The sequence below is a fragment of the Denticeps clupeoides genome, chromosome 11 (assembly GCF_900700375.1).
Source record: "Denticeps clupeoides chromosome 11, fDenClu1.1, whole genome shotgun sequence".
Taxonomy (NCBI): domain Eukaryota; kingdom Metazoa; phylum Chordata; class Actinopteri; order Clupeiformes; family Denticipitidae; genus Denticeps; species Denticeps clupeoides.
In genome coordinates, this window is record NC_041717.1 from 8,595,323 (window position 1) to 8,621,257 (window position 25,935).

At 45.6% G+C, this 25,935-nt stretch overlaps 1 protein-coding gene across 9 annotated transcripts in view; it reads right to left on the reverse strand.

Annotated features, from left to right (window-relative positions):
• The window catches only part of fbrsl1 (fibrosin-like 1), a 239,931-nt gene that overhangs the window by 89,510 nt on the left and 124,486 nt on the right, over positions 1 to 25,935 (reverse strand). Inside the window, exon 1 of one of the 9 annotated variants that reach the window (XM_028995357.1) lies at positions 10,627 to 10,650. The exons of the other annotated variants lie outside the window; for them this stretch is intronic. Coding sequence (XP_028851190.1) covers positions 10,627 to 10,635 — 9 coding nt within the window. The 5' untranslated portion in view covers positions 10,636 to 10,650. Of the gene's footprint in view, positions 1 to 10,626; positions 10,651 to 25,935 lie in introns of those variants that run through there. 9 annotated transcript variants of the gene reach the window in all.

Here is a 25,935-nt window from a genome sequence, read left to right on the forward strand (position 1 = left end):
GGTGTGTGGGTGTGGGGGTGATGTTGAAGGCTGGGTGTGGGTGTGTGGGTGTGGGGGTGATGTTGAAGGCTGGGTGTGGGTGGGTGTGTGGGGGTGATGTTGAAGGCTGGGTGTGGGTGTGGGGGTGATGTTGAAGGCTGGGTGTGGGTGTGTGGGTGTGTGGGTGATGTTGAAGGCTGGGTGTGGGTGTGGGGGTGATGTTGAAGGCTGGGTGTGGGTGTGTGGGTGTGGGGGTGATGTTGAAGGCTGGGTGTGGGGGTGATGTTGAAGGCTGGGTGTGGGTGTGTGGGTGTGGGGGTGATGTTGAAGGCTGGATGTGGGTGTGGGTGTGGGGGTGATGTTGAAGGCTGGGTGTGGGTGTGTGGGTGTGGGGGTGATGTTGAAGGCTGGGTGTGGGTGTGTGGGTGGATGTTGAAGGCTGGGTGTGGGGGTGATGTTGAAGGCTGGGTGTGGTGTGGGGGTGATGTTGAGGCTGGGTGTGGGTGTGGGTGTGGGGGTGATGTTGAAGGCTAGTTGTGGGTGTGGGGGTGATGTTGAAGGCTGGGTGTGGGTGTGTGCGTGTGGGGGTGATGTTGAAGGCTGGGTTGTGGGTGTGGGGGTGATGTTTGAAGGCTGGGTGTGGGTGTGTGGGTGTGGGGGTGATGTTGAAGGCTGGGTGTGGGTGTGGGGGTGATGTTGAAGGCTGGGGTGTGGGGGGGTGATGTTGAAGGCTGGGTGTGGTGTGTGGGTGTGGGGGTGATGTTGAAGGCTGGGGGTGGGGGGTGGTGTGGGGGTGATGTTGAAAGGCTGGGTGTGTGGTGTTGTGTGGGGGGTGATGTTTGAAGGCTGGGTGTGGGGTGTGGGTGTTGTGGGTGATGTTGAGGCTGGGTGTGGGGTGTGGGGGGTGATGTTGAAGGCTGGGTGTGGGTGTGTGGGGGGTGATGTTGAAGGCTGGGTGTGGGTGTGGGGGTGATGTTGAAGGCTGGGTGTGGGTGTGGGTGTGGGGGTGATGTTGAAGGCTAGTTGTGGTGTGGGGTGATGTTGAAGGCTGGGTTGGGTGTGGGTGTGGGGGTGATGTTGAAGGCTGGGTGTGGGTGTGGGGGTGATGTTTGAAGGCTGGGTGTGGGTGTGTGGGTGTGGGGGTGATGTTGAAGGCTGGGTGTGGGTGTGGGGGTTATGTTGAAGGCTGGGTGTGGGTGTGGTGGGTGTGGGGGTGATGTTGAGGCTGGGTGTGGGTGGGTGTGGGTGTGGGGGTGATGTTGAAGGCTGGGTGTGGGTGTGTGGGTGTGGTGTGGGGGTGATGTTTGAAGGCTGGGTGTGGGTGTGGGTGGGGGTGATGTTGAAGGCTGGGTGTGGGTGTGGGTGTGTGGGTGATGTTGAAGGCTGGGGTGTGGGTGGGTGTGGGTGTGGGGGTGATGTTGAAGGCTGGGTGTGGGTGTGTGTGGGTGTGTGGGTGTGGGGTGATGTTTGAAGGCTGGGTGTGGGTGTGGGTGTGGGGGTGATGTTGAAGGCTGGGTGTGGGTGGGTGTGGGTGTGTGGGTGATGTTGAAGGCTGGGTGTGGGTGGGTGTGGGTGTGGGGGTGTGTTGAAGGCTGGGTGTGGGTGTGGGTGTGTGGTGATGTTGAAGGCTGGGTGTGGGTGTGTGGGTGTGTGTGGGTGTGGGGTGTGGCTGCGCTCTGTGCGGTGTGAGCGACAGCTATGGGGGGAGGCAGAGGCGGTGGGAATTATTAACGTTAAACGGAGTGGACGTTGATGCAGTGGGAGCAGTTCATGAATCCGGCTGATTGACGGACGGCACAAAGGGAGCCGGCGCCCAGACGGGAACTCGCCGGTCGCCTTTTATTTTCCGTTCGCTGGCGGGTCAAGAACAAGGACCCTGGAAAAAAAACGACCAAAAAAAATGTCTATCCTTCTGACGGGGTCCCCGCTCACTTGTCTCCCCTCCCCGGTTGCGGTGCGAGCTGCTGATATTAATGGGACGTCCCTTGTTTGTAAACGTGCCAATTTGCGTGTGCCACCGCGGGCTGTCTATTATAGCGGCCCTCTGGGGCGGCGTTTCCATATGGCGTCGCATATGGCACTCAGCAGCATCAATTAATGTTGTTATAATACTGATTTTTATGAGCTGTGGGTCCCTCGTTCTCCGCGTAGCGTTCGCTCGCTCGCTCTCCCGCTCCCTTCCTTCTCGTCCACCTCCGCCACGCCGTGCCAGCAGAGGAGCAGGGCCTTCCCTCATCCGCGTACGAGTCCAGAGCCGGGAGAGGCGGCCAGACACCCTGCTCGTCTCTGAGGCCTGCCGGTAAATTCGAGGAGAAAAGATAGAGAAGAGAAGAGAAGAGAAGAGAGGAGAAGAGAAGAGAAGAGAAGAGAAGAGAAGAGAAGAGAAGAGAAGAAGAGAAGAGAAGAGAAGAGAAGAGAAGAGAAGAGAAGAAGAGAAGAGAAGAGAAGAGAAGAGAAGAGAAGAGAAGAGAAGAGAAGAGAAGAGAAGAGAAGAGAAGAGAAGAGAAGAGAAGAGAAGAGAAGAGAAAGGGGGATAAAACGAGTCCGCCGCCACGACGAGAGTGTAAATTCCTGATGAGCGAATACGACAGAAAGGAGCGTGTTTCCACACATGTGCCGTAGGTGCTCGCTCTGAAGGGAACGAGGGCGCGAGGGAGGGCACAAAGCCCGGCTCCCACGCCGTGCCTGTCAGACATCACACAATTAGCGCAGGTTCGCCGGGACCGCCGAGGCTCCCAGCAACAGCTCCGAACGCGGCTCCCGTTCCAACAAAGACTCCTCTAAAATGCTCCGGATGGCTAATCATCCCGGGATGAAAGGGTTTGTCGGCGGCGAGAGGGAGTCTTCATTCGCCGGGATTCGGATTGTTTTTTTTTTTTTTCCCACCCCCCCCCGCCAGACAGCCTCGCCTTTTGAAGGCGCTGCGAAACCCAGGAGCGCGCCGGTGCTTTGTAGTGATATTTCGAGCAGCACAATCTCATTACAGGCTGATGTCGGTGATTCGCGCCAGGGTAGACTGTCATTTGGTGCTGTCAGAAAGTTCCGTAAAGGAGAAGGGATGTAGTAACTCTGGGGCCCCGAATTCCCCGCGGCTGCAGACGTGAATGTATTACGCTGAAAAAGGAAACATCAAACTAATGAGATCTGTCATAAAAAAAAAAAAAAAAGAAAGTTGCAGCTCGGCTCACGAATGTCCAGTCCTCAGTGCCGTCAAAGCGGCTTCCTGACAGTCACCGCTACGAGTCCTCTTTTTGGCGTGGTGACATGGTACAACAAGTTGCTGTCCATCAAAGGGCCAAGGATGCAGTAAGTTCCAAGTCCAAACAATCGCTGACATCTCCATGACACTCTGCCAGCGAATTTCACACTGGTCCACAGGCCGTTCCACCAAACTTTAGTTGCCTTTGAAGTCTGCCAAGGACTGGCTGAGGAAAGCACCTCGTTGCCATGCGAACCCAGCTTGTTGCTGGGGAGACCATCACAAAGTGCTTCCTGGGAAATTTTCAAGGTCAGTGGTTAGTGCACGTCTTCCTGGCGCAGATGGGCCCACCCTCATTCAGGGCTCAGCAGGGGCTCTTTCAGCCGGGCCCGTGAATACCCTCATTCATCCTCTTCTCGGCGATTGGTTACGCTGTGTCAGTGCAGAGGGCCCAGGACAAACTTTCACTCTAAACTCTTCCCCCCCTTGGCCCGGAGCAGACCCCCATACATCAAGGTTGGAGGGTGGTGAAGACATTTTCACACAGAGGAGTTCAGGAATACTACAAACCTACTCACCATCATTAAGGACATTTATTTTTTTGTCAGCGGGGTAATTGGTTCTAAAAGTGAGAATTGAAAGATCAGAACAGGTATACCATGCGTATGTAATGAAATCAAGTGAACATGTGACGGAGCCACATCCAGGTATATGGTTAGCATAGAATATATATAAAATGACAGACATCCACTTTTCAGTTTACGACTTTTCGTTTTTGCAACACATATTTGCCAAAGAAAAGAAAAAAATTCGGTTTGAAGAAGATTTAATTCTTTCAGATATTATGGTAAAACAGCCAAACAGAGCCACGACGTCTCATGGAGAGGTTATATCCATGTCTGCATGACTGCGATGTCCACCTATCCATAGAACAGAGTGGTTTGCCTGAGACGGTTTCCTCTGTGCAACACCTAAAAGTCTGTGCCTCGCTCAGGTTGGAGAGCCCTTTCTACCTGCTCATTTCGGGTCTAAGTGAGTCTCGAACCCTGGCCTAGTGAGAAGTGACTAATTTGCGTCTAGTTGTTAGTGCCATGCAATGAGATCCACTTCAGGCTGTGACAGGCTGTGCAATCATTTCTTTTCCCTTTTCCCCTTCTACTAGATTTAGCCCTCTGCTTCTCAGCTTACTGGGCTGTAAAATTGAGTGAATGCCGGGCAGGATGTGGAATGGGACCTGGCATCTTCTGAGTGTTAACCTTGAGAAAAATACGTCGGAAAGCGAGGCAAAAAACGCTGCCATTTTAGCCCAGAGAGAAGGTAGTTAAATCGGATCTCACTAACAATACAGACTTAACAGCACAGACACACTTTTTTTTACGACTGTGATTCGAGAAAGAACTAAATGCAGATTTCAACTGAATGTAAGCACATCAAAACACATTCAAAACCAGTAACATGCCCTCTGATTGGCTGTTGAGTCATCCCAGTAGCGTGGGTTTCCATATGCTAAAAAAGCCCGAGATTTCGCCTTGAAATGGGCAGCGCTCCACAGCAGCAGAAAATTGCAAGATGGCGGCCGAGGACACAGAAGTCAGGACTGATTAAGAGGCGATCTGCGCCGCCTGTACGGCTGAGGTGGCACTCCATAGCCTCTGACAGGGGAGGCAGGGAATTTGCCGCCCTTCATTAGAGTTGACATCCATTGCTTTCCTTCCTCAGCGCCCTCTGCAACTCCATCCCGTGCCCTGCTGCAGTTCCAGAGCGCCCTGTATGCAGTCCTCCATGCTCCGTTTCAGGCATCAGCCGCTTACATGCTAATCCATTAAGAGTCTTGGGCATGCCTAAACTGCTGAAGTCCCCAGTATAATTGTAAGAGGATATATTTTTATGTAGAAATATTTTAAAATATTTTTTTTAGAATATAAGCCCCTTATTTGCTCCACGGTTGGCTTTTTGTTAAATAGTGGGCCAGACATGTTATAAGGCCAGTGTTGCCAAAAGCAGATGTATGAGACTTGCTCACCTTAACAAGGTGGTCTGAGGGGGGCCAACAAATGTCCGAAACGATAAAAGAAATCTTATCATGTGCACACACAATAATAACCACAACTTGACCCCAGATGACTTTCTGAGGTTTTCATAGGGCTAACATAGCATGTGTGACTTTTTGTGGGTTTTAGTACATTCCAAATTGCGTGTGAATGATGCCAACTTTCAGATTGCATTAATTCTTATGTTTGCTCCCAAAATGCATTGTGCATACATTGCACATGTAGGTTTTTAGGTGGTTACGCAGCTCAGGTCTACTGGCCCGTTCATCAATTAACAATATAAGATTACTTGTCAAATATTTGAGCTAATTCGTAATTTGCTCAGTGTGAAGTTGATGTATATTGCACTAAAAACCATTTCATGTAGGAAGTGTCACCCACCTTCCGTACTCAAGCTCTGCTCTTGGGGGAGAAGTAATGATCTTATGAGAGTGCAACAAGAAATGTACCACTTAAGGGGTAAATACTGATAAGCTTTACAGGAGATTTCATCAAATATAAAATTTTTTTGGAGAGGATTAAAGAAATTAGCAACTCCCTGTGAAACGTAATGAGCTCGATTGCTTGCGGGTTGCCGTACAAGAAGAGCCCCAATGATCCATTTACTCAGAAATGCATTGAGTAGGAAAGTGAAATCCGTTTTTCAGCAGACACGCACCAGCAAGGCGTGCACATCTTATATTTCTGTGCTGAAATCCTCTCCACGAGAGATTAACCAGGTTAAAAATCCCTGCTTCTGCACTGGGACCACTCTCCCCTCTGGGGTCTGCGCTATCATTTGCAGGAAAATGACTTCAGTAATGAAGAATTCAGGCCCATAAATCCTCCCGGCCTCACCTTCCTCTCCTTCCAGCTCCGCTGAGCAGCTAGTAAAAATTCCCTTTAAAAAATTCATAGCGCAATTTTGCTCAAATCCCTCCCAGCAAGCACAATTATGGAACTTTCATCTCAATTGATTTATGTGCTGGGCAGGAGAAGAAAAAACACGCAGTAAATCATTGTTTTGAAAAGGAACGATGCGGACTCCACACTGTGGGGTGTGTTAGTGGTGAGGAGGACGAGAAGGGGATGAGATTAGGGGGTGGACTGCGGTAGAGAGACGGGAGGGTGGGGTGGGGTGCGAGGCTGTGTTCCATTTGATTAATAGCACTAATCAATTTATACAGTGTTCCAGTGCGCCCGGAAATCTGGGCCATAATGTCTTCTAATGGCAAGGTTCATGAAGCTAAACTTCATGGATGAAGGGGGGGGGGGGGGGGGGGGGGGGGGGGGCCTGACTGCGACACATTCTTAATGAAGGCAGTAAAACATTTCCTTTCCAGCAGCCATGAAATGAAAGAGGAGATTGTAGCTGCATGCCTGGCTGTTGAGTGCCGACGACTGGAGGACACAGAGATGAATTGACAGGAAGGAATTGAACGAAAATAGGGAAAGTGAGGTCTGATGCGAGGAGGAGAGATTTGGAAAACGTCCTCATCAGACGCTTGGTCTCTTGACTCCTTATGAAAGAGTCGGACTGCTTCATCATGCTTGTTATCCATAAATAATCATCATTATTAAAGCTCTTCTGTGTAAAACCCCCAAACACCATTATCTACTCAATTAATTAAGTGAGAGGAGAAACTACACTAATAAGAAGCAATTCCCTCCTTCTGCAACTAAGGATGAAAGCATTTTTTCTTATTCTGACTGTCTTCAAATATTTCCATATACTGTGACATAAACCCTGAATCTGATTATTATTAAGACCAAAAGGACTAAATGATGAATATTTTAATTTGTTCCTCAGTTCATGCTTTAATTTCAATTATATACACAGCCCTATCTTCAAAGTGTGACAAACCATTTGGTCAGTGATCATAAATTTCTCTGAGTGACTGAATTTATGACAAAAAAAAGGAATCAAAATATACCCAAAAAATATACATCAAAACATATTTTAAAAAAGCATTGTTTCCCCACAAAATGTCATATCGAAGCAAATTTCTTTGCTTTCTTTGCTAATTCCATTTGTTTCACAGCTTTGCCAGCAGACATCAGAAACTTGATATCTCGTATAGTCATCCCAGGACTACCAGACTAGACAGGCATACAGAATTCTACAGAATCTTACGTTCACCCAGGTTCCCGGGATGAAAATATGCTGTGAATTGATGTCAATCAAGCTAAATTACACTTGCATCATAAAAAAGAACATAATTTATGTTAAAACAGACATGACATACAACTACGTTAGAAATGAATAGCTGGTAGGGTTTCTTTTTGGTTGGGGGGGGTCAGTGGCAGCGGTGGATGGTGCTCCACTGGGACAAGCCCATGGGGAGCTCATTAAAACCCGCTTTAAATTATTGAGCACGCACACACACACACACACACACACACACACACACACACAGACACAAAATAAAAGAGTGACATCGAGCAAAAGGAATCTGCCGTAACAACTTGTGAAATCTCCGCTTGCGGCATCTTAAGATGGCTGCGGTGAATATTGCAGTGGAGGAATGTTGTAATGGTTCATAATTGAAAAGGCGGAGCCTGTTGCTGTACGGCCATCGGTGTCACGCATTCAAGGCCTTTTTATATTATGTTACCCTGACACCGAAGACAGTCTCGCGCGTCTCTGCTGTGACGGATCGCGGCTTTCACCGGTGATGTAACGGCCAAAGGAAAAGCTACACCACCCGGCCACCCCGAGAGGCAGGAGCAGCGGACTGCTCGCCCGGCCCTAACCGGAGCCCTGCAGGCTTTCCCAGAGCAAAAAAAAACAAAAAAAAAACGGATGTGTCACAGGAGCTTTGCCTGGTGATCCCAGAGGATTGATTCCAGCGCCTCCCAGAGGAGGGCCTAATCCCCGAAGCCTAACCGCAGCTCTCGCCGCGCAATCCCACGACGCTTCACCTAAAAAATGAGGACTCAATTAATTGAGGGGAAATGAGGGCGGAGGAGGCCCAGGTGCCTGGAGAGCATGACGGAGCTCCCTGTCGATTTGTGGCCTGGATACGGCGGAACCGCAGCAGGGACACGCCGCCACGTACGGAGGAGAGGGCCTGCCGTCTCGTGCCAAATTAACCCTGTCACCGATTCAAGTGCGTCTTAAAAAAGTACCCGCTCCGGGGGACGTGCCACCGTCACATCTGTCACGAGCGAGGGGGATTTATAAAAGCGGTGCGGAGATGAATAGCGAGCGGGCGCGCATCGCCGTGCCCTTATTTCTGAACGCCGGCATGTTGTCACGCTTTCAGGACACGTGACGGCGGTTCTAGGAACTTCCGAAGACGGTAGAACCGAGGTGACACGACCCGTGTCAACCCTTTTCTTCGTTTCCGAGACCATATTCGCCACTTTTGCCGTTCACAGATGCGCGATCAGGATTCATTTTTTGAACGTTCATGCATCTCTTCACTTTTGCCAGCTGGTCATGCATTTGCTTAGCTGGTTAAGGTCAGGGTTTGGTGCGTATCTGCATGTGCCCTCATAACAACGATAGCCTCTATTAACGTTGTGACGCTTCTTTTTTGTATGCTAAACTGCTACTAGTCTTCTACTATATAGATAGTGTAGATAAATTGATAAGATACTTTATTGATTGTAAGGAGATAATCATATCTTGTCTCTGATGTCACTTTTCATTACTATATTATTGCCATAATGACACGGCTTGTTCACTAGTTTAAGGTCAAAGGTGTCCTCGCAACCTCCATAAACAGATAAAACAAGAAAGGAACATGATATCTAATTATGTTTCAGCTCGTTATGTATTGATGGGTGTGGCTTTAAATCATCCAGAATGAGGAAGTAACATGCGTGAGATTTCCATTTAAATTCTGTGTAAAGAATCACCATAACAGATCCTGCTCCGGGTGAAAGAAACACACCGACAAAACAGGTTCTTACTTTCTCTTCTTCAAGATATTGATAACTGCCAAGAGCTTCTTCCTTGTTTTATCTATTTATCTACACATTTGATGCCTCTTTCAGCTCTGCTGTGGCATTTATGTGGCATTTTGTGTGTTTGTATTGTACTATTGTGTAATGTACATCGGACATCATCTGAAGTACATCTGGGGCAGTAGTAGCTTAGTGGCTAAGAAAATGTACTCGTAATAGGAAGGTTCGAATCCTGAACTGCCAAGGTGACACTGAGGTGACACTGATCAAAGCACCGTCCCCACACGCTGCTCCCCGGGCGCCTGCCATGGCTGCCCACTGCTCGTTAAAGTGACGGGTTAAATGCAGAAGACACATTTTGCCGCGTCACCGTGTGCTGCAGTCACTTCACTTTCACTACAAGATCCGCTACAGTCAGAAGGAGAGAAAATGCGTTAAGACGGATGGTGGCGTTTTCAGCATTGTGCGTTGACAATGATCATTAAAACACATGTGCAAGCCGCAGGCCGAGGCCCATAAAAAAGATTACACACTCTCCTGCTTATGCTGCGAAAGTAAACACGGCAATCCATCATGGAGGTAACCTTTCGCCACTCCGCGCCATCGCCTGCATTAAGCCATTGTTTGTTTTACATTACTTTACCCCTTGCACTAACACCACCCACCCACAACCCCAAAGGGAAACCTTGCAAAACAGGCCAGCCAGACTGTTCACATTTTCATATGATAAATAATTTTTATGTTAAGCGCCAGGGGGAATTGTACGGAATGTGCTTCCAAGAAAATCACTCTGCCACTGGTACTTAAAGTGATTGAGCGGGCTGTAAACAGAAGCTACGGGCTTTCTTGTTGCTGTCTGAGAGACACTAATAAGGTTGTGCTTCGAGCAACTGGAAAGAGGGGAGAGGAAAACAAAGTTCATGAACTGAAAAAAAAAAAAAAAAAAAAAGTGCAGAGGCTTTAAAAATACCTCCGACCAAACTGCGGATGAAACCACAAGACCAGGAGCGCGCGGGCGTGCGCGCGTCAAGCCGGTCATAAGACGCCCTCAGTCAATGGCCGATAGTGTTCCTCACATTACCCGAATTAAAATTAGATCTGTCATTAGCCGTCTAATAAATGGCCATATGAAGGCACTTTCTGCCCATGCTCACTTCCCTGGAATGCATTGGGTTCTGTCGTATTTCCCAGATCCGTTGGAAGCTGTATTCAGCAGGCGAGATCTGGAGGCCGCAGATTAGGCTTGTTCAGGTTGCAGGCGTGCACAACACACGCCTGAAATAATTAGTGAAGCAAACAGTTTATGTGCTGAGACGCAGGCTCCTGTGTGACCCTCATACACTTAAAACGGTTCGAAACCGCCTCTTTGTCGTCTGATCACCCCACCCCAAGAGCAGGTCCTCCGATTACCAAATACAGATATGCGGCTTCTTCTGGCCGGTGTCATTTAAACACTTGGCGTCACAGGTGTGGGCTGGCGAGATGGGAGAAGGCCATTCGACGCACCTTTCTCATCTCCCAGGCCGGCCGTTTGTCGTTTGGTGTCCGGTGTGAGGTCCCACGAGGAGGCGGAGGGTTTCAGCACCCTGTTGAGAGCTTCTGGTGGCGAGTGGAGCGACATCTTCACAGCGCAGGTCTTAAGACGACTTAGTCAGAATGTGGCACTAGCACCTGTTGTCAAATCTCGCTACAAGGTGGTTTTTCTTCACTGATTCAGATCTTGCCCACCCCCGCAAAACCCACCGCAATGTGGGAGGTGTTGCTGCGGCGCACATCTTACGGAACCCGAGACGAGGCCTTTCCTTTTGACAAAACAGCCATCGTCAACTATTAATCTCGCTCTTTTTTCTTTTCCTTTCTTCTTTTTCTGTCAAAACTTTCACACGGACTAAAATAAAAACCCCTGCACGAACAGCGTGTTTTTTTTTTTTACAGTAATCGTAATTGAGCGAATTGAGTGAAGTGGCTCTTCCCTCTTCCTACCCGCGGCTGAAGGACGGCATTACCTTACCACTCTCTTTTAGCAACAATAGCACCAAATCAACTGCAGTGGTGTTCTTGAGTATCAGGGAAAAACATGACAATTCCGTTTTCGCGGCAAAACACCCCGGTCCCATAGTCAACTTGCCCTGACAATTGTCTATATGTTTCAGGGTGTGGACACAAAAGAAAAAAAAAAAAATCTATAATCTTGTTTCTTGGTGGAAGTCACAGAAGAAGCAAAACATCAGTAGATTCAGGAACCTGAAAAGCAACATTGCGAAGTGATTTTATCTGGTGAGGCCGGCTTCACAATTACAGGTTGCATGGAATAAGATGTACCAGAAAAAAAGAGAAGAGCAGCATATCGTCGCTTCCCTATTAATTGCACCTTCCATCTCTTCTCTTGCGCAGGCGAGCATCAGCTTGAAATTCGTAATTACAGTAATTGTGCGCACAACGAACCTGCCTCCAATACACTTGTCGCAGTAGTAAATACATGGTGCGGCATCCGTGAAGAGCCATCCAGACGCTGCCATGGGCGAGGCTTCAATTTGAAAGCTTTGGAGATGAGTGGTGGTGTAAAGCGGCCACTCCGAGCTGAATAGCCACAGTTGTGATACGAGTGTACGGTCGACATCGAATGCTTACGCTGATTTTTGCTTGAGGTTAATGCTAACCTTTTTTTCCCCCCAGAGTCTAATGTGAAAACGATCCCTTAATCTCTTCAAATAAGTATGTACAAAATGTGTCCTGTTCCTTACAGCATATTTTTAGGCCTCTGAAGGCCATAAGGAAACCACCAGAAGCAGGAATACACACAAACCCACAGCAATTAGCAGGTTGAGCAAATGAGGAACAGAGGGGTTACAGTGGCTGAACGTTAATTAGAGCATTTACCCAGCCTGCATGGTGACGATACATTTATGAATATAGGAATTTATGGGTCTGGAGGGCCGTCACACTGGATCTCTTTTTTTTTTTTTGTCTCTGTTTCGAACAGCCTTTTAATCTCATGCTGCTCTTCGCTATTCAGCACAACATATGGAAATCCCGAGCCAAATGATGCGTCTGCTGGTATAACGCAGATCCATCACCTCCTGTTCTGACAAAGCCCCCCCAACAGTAAGTATCACCCCACCCCCTCCACAACTCCACTTCCAACATCGCTGACATTTCATGCCTCATATGTTGTTATGGAATGCAGCTGAAGGTGGCGGATCCACTTACACCATTTATAGTCATCTCCAGCGTGTGGAAGTGGGGGATGAAAACTGCGACGTTGTGAAACATACTGTGTGCGAACGGAGGGCTATTCTGGGCCGTCAAAGTGCAGGATAAAGAGGATCCTAAAAATCCCGCCAGGATTTAATATGGACGCGGAACGAGCCGGTTTAGGGAATCCGGGTTAATAGAGGTATTGATAAGAGCTGAGTGCTAGTGCCAGGGATGCTTAAAGATCCATACCTGCGTAAGTCCTAGAGAGGACTTCAAAGTTGCACCACCATCAAATGGAGTCAGGAGTCAAATGATGGTTTTGCATTTTTTTCTACATTCTGTCTTTCACAGTTGAAGTGTACCTATGATGAAAATGACAGATCTTTATAAATGGGACAACTTGCACTATCGGTGGCTGCAGAGTACTTTTTTGCCCAACTATATATATCCCATTACTAAATTCTACATTATATTACCAATACCATGTTTGTCTTATTACGCAAAAATACATCAGAAAAAAAGTGTCAACTCAAAACAAAAAATGCAATACTGGTGCAAATACTATATTTTGCATATTAAATGTTTTCCTTTGAATGGACAAAATATGGGTTGTCTTATATACTTTGTCTTAAATAGTTTTGGAGCATGTGACAGGGATAATCACTCACACCTTAATGTGATTTCTGTACGAATGTGTGCATTATCGTATGCAAAAATGCAATATTCAAATTGACAAATATTTATAGCGGTTAAGGAAGCGGCCCCGTAATCATAAGGTTACCGGTTCAAATCCCAATCTGCCAAAGTGCAACTGAGGTGCCACTGAGCAAAGCACCGTCCCCACACACTGCTCCCCGGGCGCCTGTCATGGCTGCTCACCAAGGGTGATTGTTAAAAGCAGAGGACACGTTTCGTTGTGTCACCGGTGTGCTGTGCTGTGTATCACAATGACAATCACTTCACTTGCACTTTTTATTAATATAAGGCCCAACCATATTTACATATGAATCAGACAACTACCAAGCTACTAGAACCTTTAAATCGAGAGCAAACGCAAGATAAACCCGTAAGCCTGTCAGGCAGATGGGATCAATAACAGACCAGAGGTGAGTACCGGAGGAGGAACAAGAATGGAAAATATGAGCCTATGAACCGATGGGGGCTACCATGCCTCCCACACTGTTTAGATGTCAATAAAAACAGGTGTTAACCAGATTAGCTAAGATGTTAAGAGCCCGGCTAATCCTCGCCGAGATCCAACTGAGATCTATCCCTTGAATGCTAATACGCATGATGCCCCGTTAATTGAGTTCGGTCTCAGAGGGTGGAACTGGATGCTGTTTAAAAGCGCCAGTGAAAAGCTCTTTGCAGCTAAGATTGGATTCAGCAGACCGTACAATTTTGCAAAAAAAAAAATGATCCAAAGGGCGGTACTTCAGCTTTGACCATCTTAGGCAGAGTCAGCCATTTCCCGCAACGTTCTCTTTGCCAGGTCCTGTGCATTAGTTTCGCTTTTTATCATCTGTTTAGCCCTTATTTCAAAAAGACCTGCGTCCTTTAAACAGAAGCCCTTATCACCGACCATCACAGAGTCTGTTCTCGCCCGCCCTTATCATGCGGAAAGCATCACCGAACTACGATCTCCATTTGATGGTGGGTTGCTTTCGTGTGTCTTGAGTTGAAAAAAGAAAGTGATACACAGATATATTTAGACAGAAAGACAAGATCTGAGGAGTATCCTGGGCTTTCTCAGAAACCAGATGTTTTTCATTCATTCATTCACTTTTTTAAAGTATATTAGAAGTGGACACCACTACATACCCGCACATCTATGGCCAATTTACAGTCACCAATCTACCTAGCATGCACGCCTTTGGGAAGTGGGAGGAAACCTGAGAGCCCTGAAGAAACCGCCATGGGGAGAACATGCAAACTCAACACAAACAAAGTCAAGAATTGCAGTCAAACAAGGGGTGCTGATAAGTTGTTTAACAGAAGTCAGGACTTCAGCCACGAAATTGCTGCATGCAGCGTGTATTTGACGCCATCCGAATGTGCAGCCGATGTTTGATTTGCTCCAATGAGCAGAAAAACGGTCTGCGTTCAGTCCGCGCTCACCTGACGCCACAACCGGCAGAAAAATGGCTGGTTCAGACGTCCGTGTTAACGGGCCCTTAACTTTCATCTCACTGATGTATCTGAAAACATAATTGATGGGATGAATCGTAATGCATCGAAAATTGAGCTATTGCTAATCGTAATCGTAAAAGTTCACACCTCTAATTCAAACCCACGTTCTGGGTATGTACGGCAGCGGCGCTATCCACCCCTGTGTGGAAACACACGTTGCAATTCTGATAGGAAAAATAATTGATAATTGTGTGATAATTGACTGCACAAGATGGCAGTTGACAAACAACCAGTGTTTTGTACTCGGAGACGCAGTTCGCGCGAACCCTCCGAACCTGTGACCAAGAGGCGTTGGCGCCTCCATATGACAACATCTCAGTGGGAGCTGCAATCTCGGTGACAGCCAGCAATCACCATCTCACGCCGCCCACTTACAAAGAAGCTAAGCCCCCGCCGCCGCCACCTCCTCCATTATCACATCCGCCGCCAATGTCATTCCATAATCAAATCATGGCCCGACGGCTGAGCTCACGGCTCGTGCTTCCTCATTTGTAAACACCACCTGCTTGTTCGCACTCCCCCTCGTTGGGTGGTATTAGCGTGAGCGTGAAATGTGATTTTGCATACAGCATGCGAGCTCGCAGCATCGCCGACTTTGTTTGCTTGGGAAGCGGGCAAAAAAAAAAATCGCTGGTGATAGGCATTAAAGGACACGCAGCACAGAACCACCAAGCAACGGTGACCCAGCACCTGCTAAGCTTTTGGCTTGTTGCGCGTCGGGAGCAGACTGTAATAAATGCTGGAAAATGGAACTATGCTGCAGCACAGGCCAACTTTGACAGAAATGCCTTATGTGGTACAATAAGACGCAATGATACTGTCTCTATAGTATCCAATATATCACTACGAAATCAAACTGCCAAAAAACTGCTTTCATACATCCTAAATAAAGTCTCCTGAAAAAGCAATGATGCGACTGCAAGCAACATTTATTATCAAAATATACATAACATCACAAATTCATATACTCTACATTAGGCATGTCAGGAAGTGGTGGCCTAGCGGTTGAGGAAGCGGCCACGTAATCAGAAGGTTGCCGGTTAGAATCCTGACACGCCAAGGTGCCACTGAGGTGCCACTGAGCAAAGCACCGTCCCCACACACTGCTCCCCGGGCGCCTGTCATGGCTGCCCACTGATCACCAAGGGTGACGGTTAAAAGCAGAGGACACAATTCGTTGTGTCACCGTGTGCTGTGCTGCTGTGTTTCACTTCACTTTCATTATTGATTATGTTATTGCTGCTGTTTTGAGGCCGTGATGTATTAAATTTGAGATATAACGTGTATTTCATGTTGTATGTAAAAGGGTTTAAATTGTAAATTAAGTTACCTATCTGAAGTGCATGTGTATTGCGTTCAATATATCTTATGAATGGAAATATTTTTGACCCCTAAAAACTTCTGAATAAACACCTGTGAGTTTCTCCGCAAAATAACTTGATTTTATTGAGCAATTTCAGGAAAAAACCTTTAAAAGCTTTATTGCTTGTTTCCTGAGCTAAACTGTTCCAAATTTGCTTCACCCGGGTGCATTTAGACACTGCAACCCGACCCTCATTACATTGGCCAAGTCATTTCTGCCAATTATCACTTTACTGCAGTGTTAACGGGTCCAGCAAATTTCTATAAAACGGCAAAAAGTAAAAAAGTGACAATGGATGAAACTGATAGAGTGGGATTTAGTGGCAACTGGACTTTCATAGGTGTGTAACTGTAAGCGCTCTGATCCAATTAGCTCTGTGAATAATGAAGAGAACAGGCTGAGGGCTGCTTCTCCATAAACGCTGCATTCTTCAGGCAGCCAGATGAAGATAAATCTTATCAAGGACAAAATACAAACAAATGAGCAATATTTCGTTTCCCCTTGGATCTCTCACGAGGTGTGGAGCGATAATTAATACAATTGGGTGGCGCGGAAAAAATGTGTTATTTTCTCGACGCGGAGAAAGTCTCAGTCCCGCCCATGCAACGGCAAGACGGGCTGCCGCCTTACCACAGCCTTACAGAAATCTGTCACACAAGCAAGCAGTGACAGTTATCATGCTAATCGGCAAATTCTCCAGGCGTTTTGGGATCTGTGCCCTGCAGAGATCAATCATAAGATGATTTCCAGCTCAGCGCTGAGGTTTGGTTAACATGATTTTGGGTCCGAAAGAGGCTTCACAGTTAATGTGAAACCGCGCATAACAGCTTTAAGTGTCCATTGAAGAATTCGCTGCAGTGGAATGAGATCTCTCCGGAGGAAAGAGGAAAGGAATAAAATAATAGAACTACAGAATCTGCACCCATCTTGGATAAAACAGCCTGACCCCACACAGTTTGCTCAGCTTTGTCGAGGCGTCCAGACGACAACGTTTAAAGACTTTCCAAGGCCTTTCTTTTGTGTGTTGAATGTCAATAAAACTTTTGGCACAGAGAGATTTGTGAGCTTAGTAGGAGGAGGTTGGGTGAAAAAGGATGGAAGATGGATAGAAAAAAAAAAACACAATTATAAACCTTCATTTCTTCAGAGAACCATAAAGTCCTCTCCCAGAAGAGCTGCTGAGCACAAATCAATTTCTTTCAGTCGATTACAAGCACAGAGGTTCTAACCTTCATTTGTGAGTCTAATACTCAAACAGTTATGTAGAACACATACCAATTAAGCAATTCTGCTCAAATAAGAGGCCCGTGAACTGACGTGATTATGGAGGCCAGGGCCCCGGGGAGGCTGGGTTATCAGCTAAGGCTCAGAGAAAGCAAAAGAGCGAGAGCCAGAACAAAAAAAAAAAAAAAAAGGAGAGGGAAACGGAGGCGAGAGGAGGAGGGGGGATGGGGGAAAAAGTAATTTATTAAGCCTAATACTCTGTGAAATGTTCCCATGGTAATAAGACGGAGAGATTGCGGTAAAATTGAGAGGCATGCAGAAAAGGTCACTCGATATCTGTAACGCCCACCGGAGTCATGTTGATGGGAACTGTTCAAACAGATCCGATAATGCTCTCGGCATGATCGTTCTGAATGAGACGGAGTGAAAGGTCTAGTGTGTGAGAGAGGGAAAATGCACTTCATTTGTGGAAATTGTGCCTAGCTCCGCACTCAAGCGCAATCTGAAATTCATATGTGCAGCTTTTATGCTCTGCAAGTTGTCCTTGAAGGGAATACAATTACCGGAAAAACGCAGAGGGAGGCGATCAATGTTTTCCACATTTCCGCATTCCCCACATTTTTTAAACACATAGAGGGGCCACGATGTTACCAAGACAAAAAAAAATTATAATAAAGACTACAATTAAATTTTCGTGGTCTACAACTAAAGTACTCAAGTGGCTAATCCAAGTCAACCAAACAATTCATGTAGGGCAACCATTAATATCCTCAGATTATGAGAATTCATGGCCTGTCACAAATACAGCGCCTTTCAGTTTAAAGCATATAGGATGCACCTCCACGAACGCACTGGAAGCAGCACATTACCATTCCAACCTCAAGTCAGCCATAACCAACCGAGGGCAGATTTATGATAATTTCTCATGTCATGTGATGCGATAGAGCACATAAACCCACGTGTGCCATAAGTGTTGCTATGGCAACCATATTTGAGGGCCTCTGCAGTCCAGTGTATTTTTTTTTTTTTACCATCGTTTGGATGGCAGAGGTAGAAAATGAAATGCAGATCGCAGCAAAGCGCAGACACAGATGTTCTACCATTCCCTTTTAATCTCATATTCCCTCAGCGCCAGAATGACACACTCCCCCTTTGCAATGCTAATTGGAAGAGATGAATAGCAAATAAACAAAACAAAAACACTCCACATTTATATTGAACAGTTTAATGCTGTGAAATGATGACACTTTATAATAATTAATGCTGGGGATGAACACGGATAAACAGACCCCAAACTCATCTGTAGGATTGTGTAGGAATGTCCTCACTTAAATCCAATAAATAATCAGATATTATTCAGACCTGTCAGATAGGTTATGAGAGGATATCCAATGTTGGAAATCTTTACATGTAAGAATGCCAAATTGAAACGTTAATCACTATGATAAATAAACACAATGAATGCATCTATTTTTTACTTCCATTGTGGGTCTGACATTTGACACAGTAATTCATCCACACCAGAGACATGGTGTTAAGGGGTTTTACATTATTTTTAAAATGGAGACAAATGGCTTCTGAGCAGCACAAACACAGCGTGTCTGCCAGTGGAAATCATACACGACCAGATGAAAATATATATATAATGCAGTTCACTATGATTTGAGGCGCAACATCTGAATCAGCCCTTAGACTGGAAAAAAAAGTTGCCTGACTGAACTGTAGAGAACCGTAAAAGAAAACCAATTCAGTCTCAACAGTTCAGATTAAGTACAGTGGCGAGTAAGGATAGGAGGCTATCTGGTCAACAGGTCTGTGAGAGCCAGAACTACAACTATTTCGCTTCAGCCCTTTTTGGGGGGCACACGGAGACAGAGAATCAGAGTAGCACAAAGCAATAGAGGGCAGGGGAGGGGGAAGGAAAACAAAGTGCAACACTAATTACCCAATTAACGAGCAATTAAGCTCATGCAGCCTAATGGGCTGTGCTCTGGCTCTTTAATGGCGCTGTTATGCTGACATACTGGCCTGTTCAGCTCAGTGGTATGGCTACATCTGGGAAAAAGCCAACGCAACAAACCAAGGTTGGTAAAAAAAAACAATCCAGTAAAAGTAATAGGGTAACTCTACACACATAAACCACAAAAAAACTCCAACTGTACAGTGATAAGCTAAGACGTGTAAAAGATGATAAAACAACACCGATGGCCAGTTACTGGCAGAGCTGGGTTCAGACGTTCTGATTGTGAAGGGGGAGCTCTCACTGCACACCACAGTAAATACGAAACAAAATTAAAGCACTAGCTGCGGAAATGAGGGAGATGCTTAAAAATGCTTTTTCAACTCTGAAACATTATTAGCTCAAACTCATTTCCTCCCCTAATTATATCCGCTTCCAGAAAAATTCACTGCAATTAATAATGCACATAGAGTAATTAGCAACATAAATATTTATAAAGCACCGGGTTCCCAGTCAAGCTGGGCGTGGCTTGTGCTGCGAGAGAATGCTGATTATTGGTTTGCCAGACAAGGAACAAAAATCAATCAAGATTGTGCCCTTATTCTGAGTGTTGGCTCTGTAGTGGAATAAACTGCTGATGCTCACATTAAAAATAAATCAATCTAGATTTTTTTCTCATTACCGCCCAAAAATTGAGAGCTCAGGCATAATAAAACCAAAATAAAAGAAATGGTGAAATATGGAATAGTGAAAACAACCCAATCACCTGAGGAGCACAGTAATTGTCAAAATAACATTTTGACTCGAAGGCATGGTTCTGCCGATCTCGGCAAAAATTGAGGCAGATGGAGAGGCCATTAACAATTAATTGACTTGTCAAACGGTCAGACCCCACATAGTTGAAAGTGAATAAGCCACAGATGGAAACTGAAAAGGGCTGTCAGGCCCACGGGCGGCCATATTTCAGAAGCGTGTCCTCTGCCGTGGCTCATGGCTCGTAGCGCCGCACGGCTTCTAATTACAGCCAGCCTCGAAACTGTGAGGCCAAACAAAAAGGTCAGACCAGGGTCAAGTTGCCGTTAAATATCAAACAAATCGCCTTTTGCCGGGACTCAAATTGAGAGCGTTGGACGTCCTCTGCCCTGCTGTGGGGGAACAGCACTGCCCGACAGGCCAAGACTCTGTTGAGTCCTGAGTAGCTGTGTAAGAGTAAACATAATTTACCCTTGAAAGGTCCTTACCAAGATAAATATTGCCGCGTCACACACCCTGACATGAAAATGTAAACAGGGACAGGCGTCCCGTGGCTTAACATGGACTGGATATAAACACAGAGTTACACAACTTCTAGGTGGAGATAATGGCCATTCACAGGCCCTTAATCACAGAGCTGGACGGCTTTGGCAAATATACTTAAACCGTGGAGAGATCTCTTTGGCTCCGTTCTTGCAATGCACACAAGTTTCTCAAGAGGCACCCTTCCAGTTGAGAGGTCGGTAAGCTGGGCTGAAACCCACAAGGCATGGGTTCAGAGCATGCTTATTATTGGTAGGGCAGTGGGATTTACATTACATTTACATTTGCGGCATTTGGCAGACGCCCTTATCCAGAGCGACTTACAACGTGCTTTCAAGTTACCATGCTTTTCCACGGAGTAGATTTGGAGGTTTGGAGACCCTGTGACCATATCTGAATTCAGAACTGCCCATTAGAAGTCAAAGAAAGGATATGAGAAGCCCAATGATTGACAATTTCATTTTCAAGCTAATATACTGAGAGATATCATGTCATATATTATGTTCCAACTAAAACTTTCAAGAATCCTCATAAATGTTGTGTAATGGACTCATATTGATGATCACAGGGAAGTAACAGGTTATAGGTCACAGTGCACAATAGATTAATAGAGCTTTAAGACAGACAAGCTAAATGGTGATGAACTCTGAGGGAGAAGGAGAATGGGTTCAGAGCATACTTGTACCTGGCAGAGTAATGGCCAGCTTTCCCAATGAGTATGGATGGTATTACATTTACATTTACATTTAAGGCATTTGGCAGACGCCCTTATCCAGAGCAACTTACAATGTGCTTCCATGTTACCATGAATGAAGTGATCCAATCTGGTTCACTTGGACCCCCAACTATGAATTCAATCTTTTTATTCACTATGTTGTAGTTTCTATACATAAGACAGACAATATGAAGGTTACACGTAAATCTAAATATTCTCTAAAGAGGAAGGTGTTGAGCTGCCGTATGATGCCGTGACCACTTATGCTTGCTTTTTCCTTCGGAATTTGGCTCACATTATTCTTTAAGCACTTTTTCAAGTTCATTAAAACCCAAAGCTGTTGACAGCTTTAACATGTATTTTGTAGCATTATTCAATTTTTTGGAGTTCTCAAAATAGCAAAAAGGGAAAATGTCCAAAGGGCTGTGCAATAAATTAAAAACCTGTTAAAACCAGCATTCAGAATTCAAACCTTATCTTGGCATTTTTCTGCATGTTAATGCATTGCCCCCTTAAAAACATACTACTATGGAGCTGGTACCTTGCAGCAGAAGCAGCTCTGCTAAATGCTGGATAACAGACTCTGAGAATGAATACTGCACGGACACCTGAAAGCATTTAAGGTGTCTGTCAAAAACTTTCAAAAGTTATTGGCCAGGTCATGTTGCATGGGCAACTTTAATTGCTTCTTTGAACTATTAGGTTGATAAGCTGGTATCCTGCTTTTTACATGAGAAACAAAATGTGAGATAAAATGTTCAATTAAGTCAGATATTGATTTCAGGCATACATGTCAATATCTTAAAATGCACTTCCAATATAATAAGCTAGCTAAATATTTGATAATGACATAGCCAACCGCCTTCAACTAGGTCTTGTTGGGCAGAATGGTAGTGCAGTGCACTCCAATAAAGCTCCAAGCCTCACCCGAACCGAACCCTGTCCACAGGACAGAGGGGAAGCAGGGGCGCTGAGTCAATCAGGCCCCTGTCGGGGGAAATGGGATAATCTTGGCTCGGGGCTGATGTAATGGACATCTCTGAGAGCGATGCCAGGCGAAAAGAAAGTCCCTTGGGCCCAGAGCCCCCCGACTGCAGTCATCTGGAGCCGATCGCTATCTTTCCTTCCTCCTTTATAGACGAGACAAAATGGCAGTCGTTTTTCTTCCTTCCTGTCTAGGTGCAGGTATGTAAACTATTAGAATGACGCTGTCCTGCCATGTTTCATTGATTTCTTTGTCTCATTGCCCGCAATCAAGCCTCGCAGGCTTTAATTTTCTGCGGTGCGATTTATGTTCAAATAAGCCATGAACGTTATTTGTGAACATTCTGCATCGTTATTTGTTATAGGCTGCTGTTTATAGCTGCCTGTGTCTTTCTCTCAAATATGCCTCCAAGACAAGTCAGGGAGGGGGAAAAGAAAAGGGCTTTTTGGCAAATAATTCAGCGTAATGGCTTATGGCTGACAAACTTTTAGAGAGCTGATGGGGGTTGTGAATGCCTGAAGCCATTCTGAATGATGGATTTCCAACAACAATAGTAAAAAAGGTCACGCCGACGCTCTTAACGTAACAGTTCTCTGCTGGAAAAGGGCTAGACCAATAAAACAAGTTCCGGAAAAAAAAGAAACTCCTCTGAGGAATTAAAAAAAAGAAAAGAAAGATATTGGCGGAGACCCACAGCTTGTGCTGGTTAGCGGGCTGCTTTAAATACCGCTTTCAATGTGAATGCAATTACTGGCAACCTTTGTTTGCTCAGACAAAAGTGAGCCATGTTCAAGGTCTGCGTCGTTCTGATTTTAATCAGTTCTCATGGGGAAATGGGATACGGAGGCTGCAGCAGGTTTCGTCATAAGTTAGTAGGTTAAATGAGAGTGTGGGTGAAGGGCGCGTGTTTGTCAGAAAGGGAGACAGATGGAAATACATTCTGACATCCATTCATTGTCTGACGTCCCTCTTTCCTTCTTCAGTATAACTGAGAGAGATGCAATGATGCTTTCATATGCTCTACATATTGATGTAAACGACAATATTTAACACGCAGATTCCTATTACTGACTGAGAAGAAATCAAACTGACTTAGGCCATATGATTTTAGGTCATAGACGCTAATATTTAATGAATCGCGTATGTAAGATGTTTGATCTAAAGAGATGGATGTATTAGGGAGCAAGTGATGGTGGAAGCAAGTATAAAGATCTGAGTTACTTTGAGGAGGAAGATATGATGTGATTGCAGATGTCTGGCTTGAACAATCTCTAAAACGCAGATGTTCAATAGTTAGTACCTACCAAAAGCAGTCCAAAGATGAATAACAGGCCAATAGGGACACAGGGGCCCAATACTTATTGTTGCATTTGGAGAGTCAATGTTCTTTGGGTCTGATCCCAGAAAAGGGCCACAAGATGTTGCATATGGGGACGTGTAACTGCCGTGGGAGCTGTGGGCTACGATGAGGTGGTGGTAGCCTAGTGGGTAACACACTCGCCTATGAATCAGAAGACCCATTTTCAAACCCCACTTGTTACTGTTGTGACTGGGAGCGTCTCCAAGAAGTCCAATTTACACAAGTTGCTGTGGATAAGGGTGCCTGAAAAATGCCATAAATGTAAATGTAAATGTAATGTACTGTGTGTAGAAAAAGAATCTTGTCTCAAGCGTTCCTTCAATGGGCTCATGAGCATGAGCTCATTCCCTGATGAAGGTGACTCTGCTCTGCCACACAAAAATGGTTCAAGTTTGGTCTGAGTTACAAGGTGCTGACATGGTCTTCAAGGTCCACAAATCCTGATGGTACAAGTCTGATCCTACAGGACACAACTTAAGGGAATTAAAGGATATGCTTCTGACGCATTGGTGCCAGATTCCTTCCGAAGTCCTGTAGAGCTGCTCTGGCAGCACCATCATCACACAGGTGGCTGTAATCTTGTGTACAGATCTTCTGATCTGTGTAGTATTACTTCATTCTCGGACTAAACACATGCATGACGTTCTTCCACAGCTGAATGGCTAACATAGCTGCCAGGGCAGATACAAGGGCAACTGGTGCACCGACTTCACAATGGTCTTGCGGCCGCTCTCATTACCGAAACACGACCCTGGGCACCTGCTCATTAGCTTAAAACCCGACGCTGCCAGCCCTCCCCACCATCCTAACACCAGCTTTCCAGCAGAGGAGTGTGGGAGAGAGAGAGAGAATGGTCCAGAAGCCATGGCCGGTCTGGTGCCGAACCGCCACCCCCCCACCCTCATTCCTGTTTTTGTTGTTGTGGTGGCTGCCTTACCCCTAATGAATTCCAAGATTTGCATTTCAATCTGTAACCCTCCCTTTTCCATGGCGATAAAGGCTCCCCTCAGTCCTAAATCACATTAAGCATGCAGCGATCTTTTGTAAGTCCCTGCAACAATGTAATTGAGGTTCTCTTTTCCATCATTATGCGGAACGCTTTTGGCGGCCTGTTTACAAGCTAAATAAATAGCTGCACAAAACATCTGGAACCACAAAAGAGACCTTAAGTGGGCTCTTAAAAAGAACCGCCAGAGAACCGGCTTCGGGCAATATTTAACCCGTTGGGATTTAGTGAAACCCGCCATGACATCAGATGGGAAAATGATTGTCTCTTAAAACTCAGGAGTGAACACTTGACATGAAGTGGGCCGGGTAGATGGTTATAGTTAGAGGCTGGATCATGATTAACATGTTTTTAACAGGGCTACTTCTGAAACGTTACATAAAGTGCATTTCAGCATAAGAGTCTTCCAGAAGATGTTCCCTCATATGGTCATTAGATGATTGTATTTAGGAAAATTATTCAAAGTTACTCATATCATGTGGTGGACAATCAGTGGTGGACAATCACGAAGTAAATGTAATTTTGTGGATCTGTACAGTATTTACATTTGTGGAGACTTTTTACTTTTACTCTGATACATTTCAAAGTCAAAAATCTTACTTTTTTCTCCTCTACTTTTTCAAAAGGCTGTTGTGCCACTGAGCAAAGCACCGTCCCCACACACTGCTCCACGGGCACCTGTCACTGCTGCCCACTGATCACCAAGGGTCACGGTTAAAAGCAGAGGACATATTTCGTTGTGTCACCGTGTGCTGTGTTTCACAATCACTTTACTTTCACAAGTATCACTAAAGTCGGCTTGAATGCAATTTTTCCAGTTTCTCTTCTCTCTGATACTGAACAGATGCCATTCAAACATATGTTGTTTAGACACTTTAGAAGACACTGGGCCAGATGGAGGACAGAAAATACTATGTCATATGATTGGTTATTAATATGAAAAAGATGTCATTCACAGTTCCTTGAATGCAGTCACCAAATGGAAGTGTCATAGACTATAGTCAAAACAGGACACATTGTCCTATGCTTTTGGACAATCACTTGATTTATTGTTTTTAACAACATTTCTCTGAACCAGAAGTCCACAATGTCTCAGGTTCAAACACCACTTACGGCCATTGTGTCCCTCTAACTACTGATTGCAAACCACTCTGGATATGCTGGCATCTTCTAAATGATGTAAATATAAATGCTAAACCTGGAAAAATCCACAATCTCTATAAGCACGATATAGACATGGCAGAAATCGTATCACTTTCATACTTCACTTAATATGGATAATGTGTGATGCATAAAGCAGGGTACACTGTTAATGTGAAGCGAGTCCCTGATTCTTGCACTGAAGCAAGAACCGCGGCCAGACACCTCTACTTTTCACACCCACCTACGACATGCATATTCATTTCAGGAATGAACAGGAGAGAGGTCGGGTACACATTCCTTTTTTTCCCCTTTCTGGCAGATGGGAATGTAAATAAAAGCGGTGACAGGCAAGTGTGTGGAACTGGCTCATGGAAA